At 36.8% G+C, this 13269-nt stretch overlaps 1 protein-coding gene across 1 annotated transcript in view; it reads left to right on the forward strand.

Moving 5' to 3' along the window:
• The window catches only part of MIB1 (MIB E3 ubiquitin protein ligase 1), a 128517-nt gene that overhangs the window by 39109 nt on the left and 76139 nt on the right, over window positions 1–13269 (forward strand). The window contains exons 7-9 of the mRNA XM_043558442.1: window positions 842–1025; window positions 9871–10015; window positions 11549–11682. Of these exons, the coding sequence (XP_043414377.1) occupies window positions 842–1025; window positions 9871–10015; window positions 11549–11682 (463 nt within the window). The remainder of the gene's footprint in view (window positions 1–841; window positions 1026–9870; window positions 10016–11548; window positions 11683–13269) is intronic.

A 13269-nucleotide genomic window follows, 5' to 3' on the forward strand; every position in this document is an offset into this window, starting at 1 on the left:
GCTTTTTAAGAATCACTAATGAAATACTGACCCCGTTTGCACAAAGATGTACATACGATGATGTTCTTTATAGTATTGTTTGTAATAGTGAAAATTTGGAAATACTTTAAAAGATAGTAGGAGAATGGTTAAATGCATTAATGTATAACCATGTAATGGACTGCTGTAGCCACTGAATTGAAATAAGTAGGTCTATTTCTGTGACATTGAAAATAAATCTTCCAAAGTACATTCTCTGAGAAAAAAGAAGGCCCAGAATTTTATTTATATATATGTATATATGTGTACATATGTCTATATACATACATATAAATATAAAATATATAAAATCTGTTTATGAAAAAGGAGGCAACTCTGTATGTTAGAAGTATCAGTGCACTAATAGAAGATCACAGGGGTACACAATGGAGTGTTTGTGTCCCAGTTTCATTAGATTTTTTTAATTGAAGTATATAGTTGACACCACAGTGAGTATTTACAGTGGTTTGGGGATGGGATAGGGGATGGGGATCCAGGTGTGTTTGTGTGAAACGGAAGTTTCACTTTCACTTTATATGTTTCTGAAAGGTTTTAATATTTAACAGTAGTGTATTTTATAACAATTTTTAAAACGTAAGGGGAAACTAGACAGAAGGATCGTATTAGGGTGTGAGATTACAGGTAAGTCTTTCTTTAAATATGTGTAATTATAAAAGGGAAAATAAATTGTTCAGGACATAATTGCAAAGGATTGCTTTACTGTGCTCATGTGTTAGAAAATTTTTTTGCCCTGCAATGTTTAAGAATGTTGTGTTAAAATTAAGTAAAGTTACCTATTTTGAGTTTTGGCTTTGATTTTTAGGTGGACCTTCAATCCTGCCGTTCTCACTAAAGCAAACATTGTCCGAAGTGGGGATGCTGCTCAAGGTGCAGAAGGAGGTACCTCACAGTTTCAAGTGGGTGATCTTGTACAAGTTTGTTATGATCTGGAAAGAATCAAACTTCTACAGAGAGGACATGGAGAATGGGCTGAAGCTATGCTCCCAGTAAGTATATCTAAAATAGTTTCAGACTAGGAATAATAAAACAGTTTTAGACTAGGAATTACATTATACGTGTGTAGATTTAAAAAATATTTGAAGTTTGGAAACTAAATTAGCATAATTCTTCAAGAATTGTACTTGGGGGCACCTGGGTGGCTCAGTCAGTTTAAGCGTCCAACTTTAGCTGAGGTCATGATCTTGCGGTTCATGGGTTTGAGCCCCAAATTGGGCTTTGTGCTGACAGCTCAGAGCCTGGAGCCTGCTTCAGATTCTGTGTCTCCCTCTTTCTGTCCCTCCCTCAGTTGCACTCTGTGCCTCTCTCTGTTTTCATTGGCTGCTAGGCATACTTATGTCTTTTATTGTCTAATTTGTTCCAGTTAAATTAGCCCAGGAAGGTCCATGTAGGGCTACAGTTAGTAGTGTTTTAAAGAGCTGTTACTGGAGAATGTAATGTAGGTGGAAGGTAACAGGGACTTCCCTGATACTTAATCCCAGAATGAGAGAGAGATGCTCATCCAGTTGCTAGCAGTGCCGGACCACCACTGCTTGCCTTAGTTGGGGGCCTGCCTCTCTCAAACTTAGAGTATGAAAGAGCAACTCTGAATGTGTGCCTTTTTTTTTTTTTTTTCCAACATTTATTTATTTTTGGGACAGAGAGAGACAGAGCATGATCGGGGGAGGGGCAGAGAGAGAGGGAGACACAGAATCGGAAATAGGCTCCAGGCTCTGAGCCATCAGCCCAGAGCCCGACGCGGGGCTCGAACTCACGGGCCGCGAGATCGTGACCTGGCTGAAGTCAGACGCCCAACTGACTGCGCCACCCAGGCGCCCCTGAATGTGTGCCTTCTGAGCTGCCTTTGCTCCCAAAGAGTTATGGTGTAATTTTTAACTTATTCATTCGACACATTTTTCACCAAATGTTCAGGAATAACAGAAAAATTTGTTTGTTCTGCCCTTTTTGCATCCATCCTCTTTCTCCATCTGTCCCTCGCTCTTACCTTCTGTCCCTTCCTTCTGTACTACTACCCGTTCTGTTCTGCTGCCCCCCATACTTTCTTGCCCTATATCCCATTTCCTTCCACTTTGCTGTGTCCTCGTGTTTAGCCCTCCACTTTGCTACCCCTACTCCTTTCTCATCCAGTCACAAAATTTGTCCTGTCCTGGCCACCCCACCCACCCCCCACCCGAGTCCCATCCCATTCAGTGCTTCCTTCCTTTACTGTGTACCCCCCCTCCCGTCTCTCTTCATGTCTCATCCCCCTATCCTGTATTGTCTAGTGCTCTGTCCTGGCCAGCACCATCTCCTATCTCGTCTAGCCCTCTGCCTCCTCCCATCCTGTCCATTACCCCCTCCCTGTCCTTCATGTTGTGCTGCCCTTCCATCAGTCCATCCTTCCTTTCTGCCTTGCTCCCTTGGCAGATATTTTAGCACAATGTACCTATTAGGCTTCAAAGATTTAGTAGTGAACAAGACACAAAGAAATCTATTGTTATGGTGTTTTCATTCCAAGACATTTCATAGTTTGCAGATGCTGCCGACATCATTTTTTTTTATTAAAAAATTTTTTTTTTTTAACGTTTATTTATTTTTGAGACAGAGACAGAGCATGAACAGGGGAGGGTCAGAGAGAGAGGGAGACACAGAATGGGAAGCAGGCTCCAGGCTCTGGGCCATCATCAGCCCAGAGCCCGACGCGGGGCTCGAACTCACGGACCGTGAGATCGTGACCTGAGCTGAAGTCGGACACTTAACCGACTGAGCCACCCAGGCGCCCCCATTTTTTTATTGTTTTAGGTAGGTAGTGACTAAGTGATAGTTGTCTGTGTTGCAGGAGCTGTATTTTAGAATTCTGGTGTCAAAAAATTAAGTTCCATATGATCTTTTGTTTGCTTTTATTAAAGTTTATTTTTAGACAGAGTGTACATGCATGTGCAGTAGTGGGGGGCGGGCAGAGAGAGAGAGGGAAACAGAGAATCTCAAGCAGGCTCCATGCTCAGTGAGGAGCCCAGTGCAGGTCTGGATCTCAAAACCGTGAGATTATGACCTGAGCTGAAATCAAGAGTCAGCTGCCCAACTGACTGACCCACCCATGTGCCTTTTGTTTGCTTTTGATAGTAACATTGGTTAAAAAATGTATTGATGTACTTTAAGCCTATGTTAGTTAAATGGAATCTTTTGACATGTTTTATATGAGATACATATATTATTTAAGATTTTTTTATAGTCAAAATGTTTTTGTTTTTCCCCTTAGCAGTGACAGCTTATATATAGTAGTATATGTCTTTTGTGTGCCTAGTTATTCTGAGCACTGTGCTAAATTATATACACACACACACACACACACACACGCACACACAGATATGTGTACACACACAAACACATACACAGACTTTGTCATAGGAGCATTATAAGCAGATGGTTGTATGGCATCTTTATTTTATTTTTTTTCTTTTTTTTAAAAAAAAATTTTTTTTTAATGTTTATTTATTTTTGACACAGAGAGAGACAGAACATGAATGGGGGAGGGGCAGAGAGAGAGGGAGACACAGAATCGGAAGCAGGCTCCAAGCCATCAGCCCAGAGCCTGACGCGGGGTTCGAACTCACGAACCGTGAGATCGTGACCTGAGCTGAAGTCGGACGCTCAACCGACTGAGCCACCCAGGCGCCCTGGCATCTTTATTTTAAAGATGAGGAATCAGAGCTAAGTTTCTGAACTGAAGTTTGAACTCAAATCTGTTTTACTCCAAAGCCTAAGTGCTCTATCTCCCATAGTAAGCTTTTATATAAGCAAAACCTGTAGGTTATAGCTAGAGGGGAATTCTTGGGTTCCACTGGTGATGGTGTAGAATTTTAATTTTCCTAAATTGTCTTGATAAAAATAGTCAACAACTAGATTAGGATAACCAAAAAAAAAAAAAAGGCGCAAGCATCTATATTAAAACCAGGTGACAGAGTAGCCAATTGAACCCTAAAATATGAATGAGTAGTGAGAAAACACTGACAGCTACTGGGTCTATATCTGTCTGGCAGCAGAGAGAATTAATGGGGATCAGATGGACCCAAGAACAAGGGAGCTCCAATATAGCTAACAAGTATTCATTGGCTAGTATAGTAGATGAATGTGGAAACAATAGCTAAACCTGGGAGGGCTTTTGCAGACCTCATTTTGGGGTGAGGGTAATAGGTCCATGCCAAAGTTTGAAGGGGCTTGAGCAGCCTGAATCTGTAAACTCTCAGAATGAATCAGCCATAGCTCCCTTTCTGGGCAGAGCCCTCCATTAAGGAGAAGGTGCTGGGAATAGAAACTAAATTGAGTAGGATAGAGACGGTAGGGACAGAGTAAGGATAAAAGTTTGAAGCGATCATAATCAAATCCCCATACAAAATTATTGTTGAAAAAAGACAATAAGGAATAGCATAACTTCTCTACAGACAAACGAAAGTACAGTAGAAGATATCACAGAAAACTAAAATCTAATGATTCAAAATGAGCTAACAAATTAAAATGATAAAAGATGAGTGAAATGGATCATAATTATTTTTTAATTTTTATTTATTTTTAAAGAACTTACATACTTTTTTAATGTTTATTGATTTATTTTGAGAGAGAGAAAGGGTATGAGTGGAGAGGAGGTGCAGAGAGAGAGAGAGGAGAGAGAGAGAATCCCAAGTAGGCTCTGTGAGCTGTAAGCATGGAGCCCGAGGCGGGGCTAGATCCCATGAACCATAGATCATGACCTGAACTGAAATCAAGAGTCAGACACTGAACTGACTGAGCCACCCAGGCACTCTGAAATGGATCATAATTAGAAATGAGGTGATAGAACTTAGGAAAGAATTGAAAAGGAAAGATAATTTCAGAAATGAGGAGTAAGCTTGATGCAACACATCAAATAAATATAACATAATGCCTTTAAGGGAAACAAGGTAAAAAGGAAGAAAATTTTTTTAAAAAAGATAAAAAGTATTTCAGGGAAAGTGACAAATATAGATTACCTAATATATGTGTATTAGGAGTCCTTGCAAAAAAGGAAAAACAAAAGCCAAAGCAATGGACTATAAAGCTACTAAAATTTGTAATTCCAGGAAAAATACCCCTGAATTAAAAACTTTAAAGCTAAATATTAAAAGGATACATTGTATAGCTGGGAAAACTGAGAACACCAAACACTGAGCCATTTTCTGGTAAATAATTGAATCTTCAAGAAAAGGAAACAATTCTTTGGGTATCTAGGGAAAAAGGTCAAGTTTTACTTACAAAGAAAAGAAAATCAGATTATTGTTAAGGAAAAAAACTGATCTCTGTGCTTTGTGATCTCAGCGAAATAACATTAATTTAAGGTATTCAAGGAACAAAAATGTAAGCTAAGAGTTTTATATATAACCAACTGACTTTCAAGTATAAAAGCTACAAGTTGCTATGAACATGTAAGAATTTATAGAATCTTGTTCCCATTAGCTTTTTCTGATTAATCTCCTGAAAAATGTTTCAGACAACCGACATGAGAGATATCAACTGAAAGCTGATAGTGATCATTAAATATGTATTTATTTGTTGAACTAAGATTAAATGATGGTTAAAGGAAGAGGTAGAGTCTGTATAATGGTTTTATGCTCTAACAACACAGATAAAATGTAACTTTATAGAGTATAACTCAAAAAATGGGGTGGGAATGGAGAGAGCATATATGGAAAGTTTAGCAAGCTGCTCGATTGCCTTTTAGTTATTATGTGGAACTAAATACTATTAAACCTATATATATATATATATTTTTTTTTTAATTTAAATTTAAGTTAGTTAACATACCGTATCATCTTGGTTTCAGGAATAGAACCCAGTGATTCATCACTTGCAAATAACACCCAGTGCTCATCCCAACAAGTGCCTTTCTTTTTTTTTCTTTTTTTTTTTTTTAATAATTTAACTTTATTTTTTATTTTTTATAATTTACATCCAAATTAGTATATAGTGAAGCAATGATTTCAGGAGTAGATTCCTTAATGCCCCTTTAAATTTTTTTTTTTTAATGTTTTTATTTTTGAGAGAGGGAGAGAGCGCGCGCGCGCGCGCATGAGTGGGGGAGGGGCAGAGAGAGAGGGAAACAGAATTTGAAGCAGACTCCAGGCTTTGACCTGTTAGCACAGAGCCCGATGTGGGGCTAGAACTCACAAACCATGAGATCATGACCTGAGCTGAAGTCGGACGCCTAACTGATTGGGCCACCCAGGCGCCTCCCAACAAGTGCCCTCCTTAATGCCCATCACCCATTTAGCCCATCCCCCTTACCCCATCTCCCCTCTGGTACCCCTCAGTTCTCTGTATTTTAGAATCTATTATGGTTTGCCTCCCTCTGTGTTTTTATCTTATTTTTCCTTCCTTTTCCCTATGTTCATCTGTTGTGTTTCTTAAATTACATATATGAATGAAATCATATATTTGTCTTTCTAAACCAAAATATTAGGGAGAAAGAAGGTAAGGGTAAGAACATGAATGACTAATTTCAATGTTGTACATACTAGGGAACCAATTGACTCACTCTGTCTCTCTTTTTTTTTTTTTTGAAGAGGGAATAAGCTTTTATATATATATATATATATATGTATAAAATACTAGTATTATTGTAAGTATAACTAATTAGGACAATGCAGAGTTCATGTGACAAAAAGCAAACAATGGAGGGATTAACCGTGAAGTTAAAAAAACATGTTTCATATCTAAAAAAAGGAATATGGTGTAGGGAGAAAGGTAGATAGGAGACATCTTTGAATATATCTTGTTTTATAGATTTGATTTAAAACCACATATATCTTTTATACAATTATTAAGCAAAATTAAATTCAAAAAGGAAGTTCCTGAAAGTAGAAAATAAAATGAAATAAATGAACCTAAATGTGTTTCCTGTTGGCATAACTGTACAGAGAAAAGTACAGGTGATTTTTAACACAGTTGTTTGTCCTTATATCTTTTTAGGAAGAATATACACTAAAGAACTGCCTATAAAAAGGGATTTTTAACAATTTTCATTGATCTTGTTGTCTGTGGTAGTGCTAATGTTATTATCCTGAGATTGTTTTATGTGTGATGTGACAAAAAAACAAAACAAATGAGTAGTTATATGATAATTTTAATTCTGTTATCCCAGTGACTTTGAGAACCAGAATGATCAGAGTGGGAAAAGGAGATATGAATGTAACATAGAAGAGGCTAAGTAAAAACCCTGTAGTCTTGAATTTGAATTGGAAGAATGTTTGAACTTATGATTTATTTTATCATTAAAACAAAACATCTCCTCCCCTTCCCCCCCACTATTTCCTAGCTTTGTCCATGAAAAGACCTAGAAACAGTAACCATTTTAATAACAATACCAACCTTAGTGCCCAGATTACAGTCTTTTTTTTTTTAATTTTTTTTTTAACGTTTATTTATTTTTGAGACAGAGAGAGACAGAGCATGAATGGGGGAGGGACAGAGAGAGAGGGAGACACAGAATCAGAAGCAGGCTCCAGGCTCTGAGCCATCAGCCCAGAGCCCGACGCGGGGCTCGAACTCACGGACCGCGAGATCGTGACCTGAGCTGACGTCAGACGCTTAACCGACTGAGCCACCCAGGTGCCCCCAGATTACAGTCTTGAAATAGCCTTTCCCTCTGTATAGAAACCAGTCTTTGGAGAAATGGCTAATTCTAGCTCTTTGGAAGTGAACAAGATGAGTCTCATACCAGGTAGCAAGGAAGCTATCAAAGATTTCTAGGTCATGTTAAAAGGATCTAGCAGCCAATTTGAAGTGTTTCTTATTAAATACAGAGAAAGATGAATTTATTAAATTATATCAATTAGCAAAATTCAGATTGTAAGAAACTTTATAGGACAGTTGACCCTGTTTCTTCAACAAATAATTGGCAAAGAAAAATATATGTATACATATATTTTTGGACTTTATTGGAACTTGATTTAAGCATACTGACTTTATTGGACTTTATTTTGGACTTTATTGGAACTTGATTTAAGCATACTGAAGAATTTTATCATTTATGAAACAATTGGAAATTTGAACACTGGTATTTTATGATATTACAGAGTTGATATTACAGATTTTGGGAGGGTTGGTAGTAGTATCAGGTTTGTTTTTTTTTAAAGTTTATGTGATGAATAGTACAGGGAGTAACAATAGGTGGGGGAGAATAAGATTGGCCATGAGCTGAAAATTGTTAAGAGTTGATGGGTATACAGGGATTCAATATACTATTGTCTTCTTATGTATGTTTGAGACTTTCTATAATAAGCGGTTAAGGGGGAAAACAAGGAATGCAGCCTCATAGAGTTTGAGAGGATGGAAAATTCCAAGAGGAAATGTGTAATGAGAAGTTAAAATTGGTGTGTGTTGGAGGGCAGAGAGAGGAATAAATGGGGCTATAGAATTATATTTTGGAGTCTTTGGAAATAAGGTGATAGTTGTCAGAGTAGATTACATTTTTAAGGAGGAAGAGTAAAAAACTAAGGAATAAAATTTGGGGAAGAATGAATAGATTTAGGGATCTGAAAATGGACAAGGAGCCAGTGAGTGAAGAAAGAGAAGGAATAGGCAGAAAGGTTAGACTGTCATTCAGAAATCAAAGGAATAGTTTCAAGAAGCTAGGGTCCAATGCTGTGGAGAGATCAAAAAATAAAGCACTCAATCAAGGGCAGTTTACTCTGTGTTAGGAAGTAGTCAGATATTGTCAATATTCTAAACTAATTTTCTAGTATTGTAATTTGCTATTCTCTTGTGTTGAAGAGAATGGGTTTTGGACTGGAGTTTGAAATGGAGCTAATAGTACGTAATTTTCAGGATTTTATGTATTAGGTAAGTCAATATGTATAAAGCTCTTAGAATACTATCTGCCACATGGTAAGAGTTGCCGCTGATTGTGTTCTGAACCCAAATGCCCCTTTCCCTGTATATTTAATAAGCATGTTATTTCTACCTACTTCTGTCTTGGAATCAGTACTGATTCCCATTTTGGTGTAAGTAATTTGTTTTAGAAATCAGGTTTTATTTTTTTAGGCTACATTAATGATGGATTTTAGACTATTTAATTTACAGATTCTCAAGATGTAACATAAGATTATGGGATTAAAAGGTTGAATATCAAAAAGCAAAATTTTGTGAACTTTTATAATTGATAGACTGTCATGATATTTTTGATTTTATATTCTTTTTTTTTTTTTAAGTTTATTTTGAGAGAGAGAGAGAGCGTGTGCATGCACGAGTGGTGGAGGGGCAGAGAAGAGGGAGAGAATCCCAAACAGGCTCTGAAGTGTCAGCATGGAGCCCAGTGCTGGGCTTGATCCCATGACCATGAGATTATGATGTGAGCTGAAATCAAGCGTTGGATGCTCAACTGAGTCAGCCACTCAGACCCCCTTGTTTTTATATTCTTGTGGAAGTATAGTAGTTTTGTTTATTAAAATTTTTTTTTAATGTTTATTTTTGAGAGTGAGAGACAGAGTGAGTGTGAGGAGGGGAGGGGCAGAGTGAGAGGGGGACAGAGGATCCGAAGCAGGCTCGGCACAGATAACGGTGATCCCCATGCAGGGCTCCAACTCACTAACCATGAGATCATGACCTGAGCCAAAGTCGGACACTAAACTGACTGAGCCACCCAGATGCCCTGTTTATTAAAATGCTTTTTAGGGATGCTCTTTAAAGTTTGTAAATAACCCATTTGAAAATGATTGTCCTTTAAATGTTTTTCTTTAGTAAAAAAGAAAAATTAATACTTTAAACGTGTAAGAACTGGTGATCTATTTTTACGGTACGTACTTTAGACTTGACAACATGAACTAAAATTTTTTTTTTTTTAAGACTTTAGGTAAAGTTGGCCGAGTACAGCAGATTTATTCAGACAGTGATTTAAAGGTGGAAGTTTGTGGAACATCTTGGACATACAATCCAGCAGCAGTTTCCAAGGTGGCATCTGCTGGATCAGCCATTAGCAATGCATCTGGTGGTATGTTTGTATTGTGTTTCTTTAAAAGTAATATGGTTTACATTAGAACCTTTGCTAATTCCTCATTTCTCATGTACAGATAATGTCATAGATAACCTCACTTGAATGTCAACTAACTTCTGCATTTTCACTACAGGTGTTTTTTGTTTTGTTTTGTTTTTCTTTTTTTCATATGGTGAACAGTTTTTGTTCTGGCTGAGGTATGCCCTGGAAAATTTCCATAAGTAGGTGCTTTTTCTTGGACATTATATCAAGGGTTAATTCAATATTGTACCCTTTAGTCAGAACTTACCGCTTTCTTAGACTGTTTTATTCTCTTTTTATTTTCAATGTTATTGCTAGCAGATGGCTTTCTTCCTGGATATTTTTACATATCAGCCATATTTCTTTCTTACTGTTTAATAAGAGTTATTATACATGCCACAATAAGTAGAAAACCATTTTGAAATGTGAATAAGCTGGATGCTCGGGTAGACTCATGACCAAAGTCTTTCCTTCCTGTGCTCCAGCTTTATATACATAACCTCAATTCGTTTTAAAACAAATTACTGTGTATTAGCATTCAGAAAAGAAGATAGAACCATAACTATAAATTATAAGAAAGTAAAGGAAAACATTAGGCTACCTCCAGTTTTATTTTGTACTGCTTTCTACTTCCTCTACTGCTGTCTTTTCTTTCCTGTTGTAATTTGGTAGTGTACTTAAAGTTTAAATTAGGTGGTGTTATTTTTACCTTTTGGTTAGGTGGCATTACAGCCAACTGGCTACTACAAATTGAAAGAGCGAGGGATGGTTCATATCCTACTCAAATCATGTGTACTTGGTGGTGGTCCACTTGGTGATTTCTTTGCTTTCTACTAAGTAGATCTAAGAATTAAGGGATGGTACTGGGTAATGTCTCTACTGATTAATGCTGTTTAGAAAAAATATCTTATGACAATGAGTCTATATAAATATGCCCCTAGTTCTTTTTTGTTAGTCAATACCAATATGTATGTTGTTGCCACTTAGATGACCATTTTCAACTGAAAATTGGGTTGTCCCTAAAACGTTTCCCCAAATATTATAGAGAGTACATTGCTTCTGAATCATAATCATTCATTTGTTGATTTATTCTAAGGTCTGTAGCATTGAGATCAGAGAATTGATGTGATATGCTTAAAACCTGAAAGAAAGTTTGTATTGTTATAATACTCCCATTGTAGTATTTTTATTTGTGATTATCTTTGGTATGGCTTCTAAATCTTGAATTGTTACTTGTCTCTAACTCTCTACTTTTTCTGAAGTTATAACTTGAAATACATAAATTGGAGAAAGCTGGGAATACTGATGGGTTGGAATTTAATGCAGCTTTCTATGGTAGTAATTATAACTTGCCTGGGTACTATCTGTAGTAGCGTACAAAAATAACACTGATGATAGAAATATTAAAAAAGGAAAAGTATGTGTTCTAGATGTATGGGTAATGCTTGTCTGTTAGTAGTTAAGGTTTGAGATCCTCCTATGTTAGCAGCTTTATTTGATGCTTTACAGAAAGACTCTCCCAACTCTTGAAGAAATTATTTGAAACCCAAGAATCTGGTGACCTCAATGAAGAATTAGTTAAGGCTGCTGCCAATGGAGATGTTGCTAAAGTGGAAGATTTGCTAAAAAGACCAGATGTGGATGTGAGCATTTTAAAAATTATTTGAAGCATACACAAAAATAGAATAGTATAATGAACATTAGAGTTCAGTAATTTCATTTAAGTCCAATTAATTTCCAACTGCGCTTCATCTATTCCTTCTTCCTTTTTTCTCTGAGGTATTTTAAAGACACTGGACATCATTCTTCAGTGTACTTTTCTAAAAGATCTTGACATTTTCTTATTTTAACATTGTGACCTCCTAAATTTATGATTGATAATCAAAAAAAAAATTTTTTTTTTAACATTTATTTATTTTTGAGAGATAGAGAAAGACAGAGCAGGAGCAGGGGACGGGCAGAGAGAGAGGGAGACACAGAATCTGAAACAGGCTCCAGGCTCTGAGCTGTCAGCACAGAGCCTGATGTGGGGCTTGAACTCAACAAACCATGAGATCAAAACATTTAAACTTTTTTCCTGTGAGAATTGACTTACAGTTTAGAATGCAGATGAAGTAGAGGTCACACATTTTGTAAATCTTAGTAGTTTATTGTACTTTACCATTCACATAAACCATATTTTAGGTGGGCCATTTTGGCTCTAGTTTAGTCATTCATTGGCTTTGCCATTGCTCCCATGTCAGCACCAATACAGTGTTCAATGTTGGCCCAGATTGTGGTTGGAGTGGCACTTTGAGTCATTGTCACTGTTCTGTGACTCTGTTTGTTGCCTTTGTAAGTATGCTAGACAGTTTGAAGATCTGATCTATAATTGTAAGATATAAACATCATATTCCCAGGAGCTCATGTGGCATTTCATGTTTATTAGGGAGATGTCAGTTGCAGCAGCACAACACAGTGATTCCTTTTTTTTTAAGTTTATTTAGAGAAAGAGAGAGAGCTAGAGAGAGTGCGTGTGCGTGCACGCGCAAGTGGGGAAGGGGCAGAGAGAGGGAAAGAGAGAATCCCAAGCAGGCTCCACACCACCAGCACAGAGCCTGATGCAGGGCTTGAACTCAGGAACTGCGAAATGATGACCTGAGCCGAAGTTGGATGCTCAAGTGATTGAGCCACCCAGGCGCCCAAGCACAGTGATTTCTTTATTGTCAGATATCACAAATAATTTATTTAAATTATCAAAATTATGTAAATTATCAAAGTTTAAAGTATCAAATGATTTTTGTGTTTGATAGATTTTTTTTATAGTCAGCCAAGCAGATTTATATTTTATTATACTTAATTTTTTCTTCATTTAATTACTAATTTAGTTTTTTTTTTTTTAAAAAACAATATACATTCTAAAAATTTAAAGGGAAGAAATAGTTCTACAGGTTTGTTACAAAAATCATTTCCTTCTCAACTCTGTTTTCCCATCCTTTAGGGGCAGCTGTTTTCACGTCTTTCAACTGATTTTCTTCATATATTTTGCCTCCATATCTTCCAGTAACATCTATTGTTTTTTCTTGATTTTTATGTTTGGGGAGTTATCTTTCAATACCTCACTGTGAAAATGAGGTTTCAGCTTTCTTTCCAGCCCATTCCCTTCACACACATACACGCTCCTCCCAGTTTCTTTATGTGGTTAGGTTGTATTGTAACTTTGTTAAGATTAAAATCGACTGTGCATGTTA

The sequence above is a fragment of the Prionailurus bengalensis genome, chromosome D3, assembly GCF_016509475.1.
Source record: "Prionailurus bengalensis isolate Pbe53 chromosome D3, Fcat_Pben_1.1_paternal_pri, whole genome shotgun sequence".
NCBI lineage: Eukaryota > Metazoa > Chordata > Mammalia > Carnivora > Felidae > Prionailurus > Prionailurus bengalensis.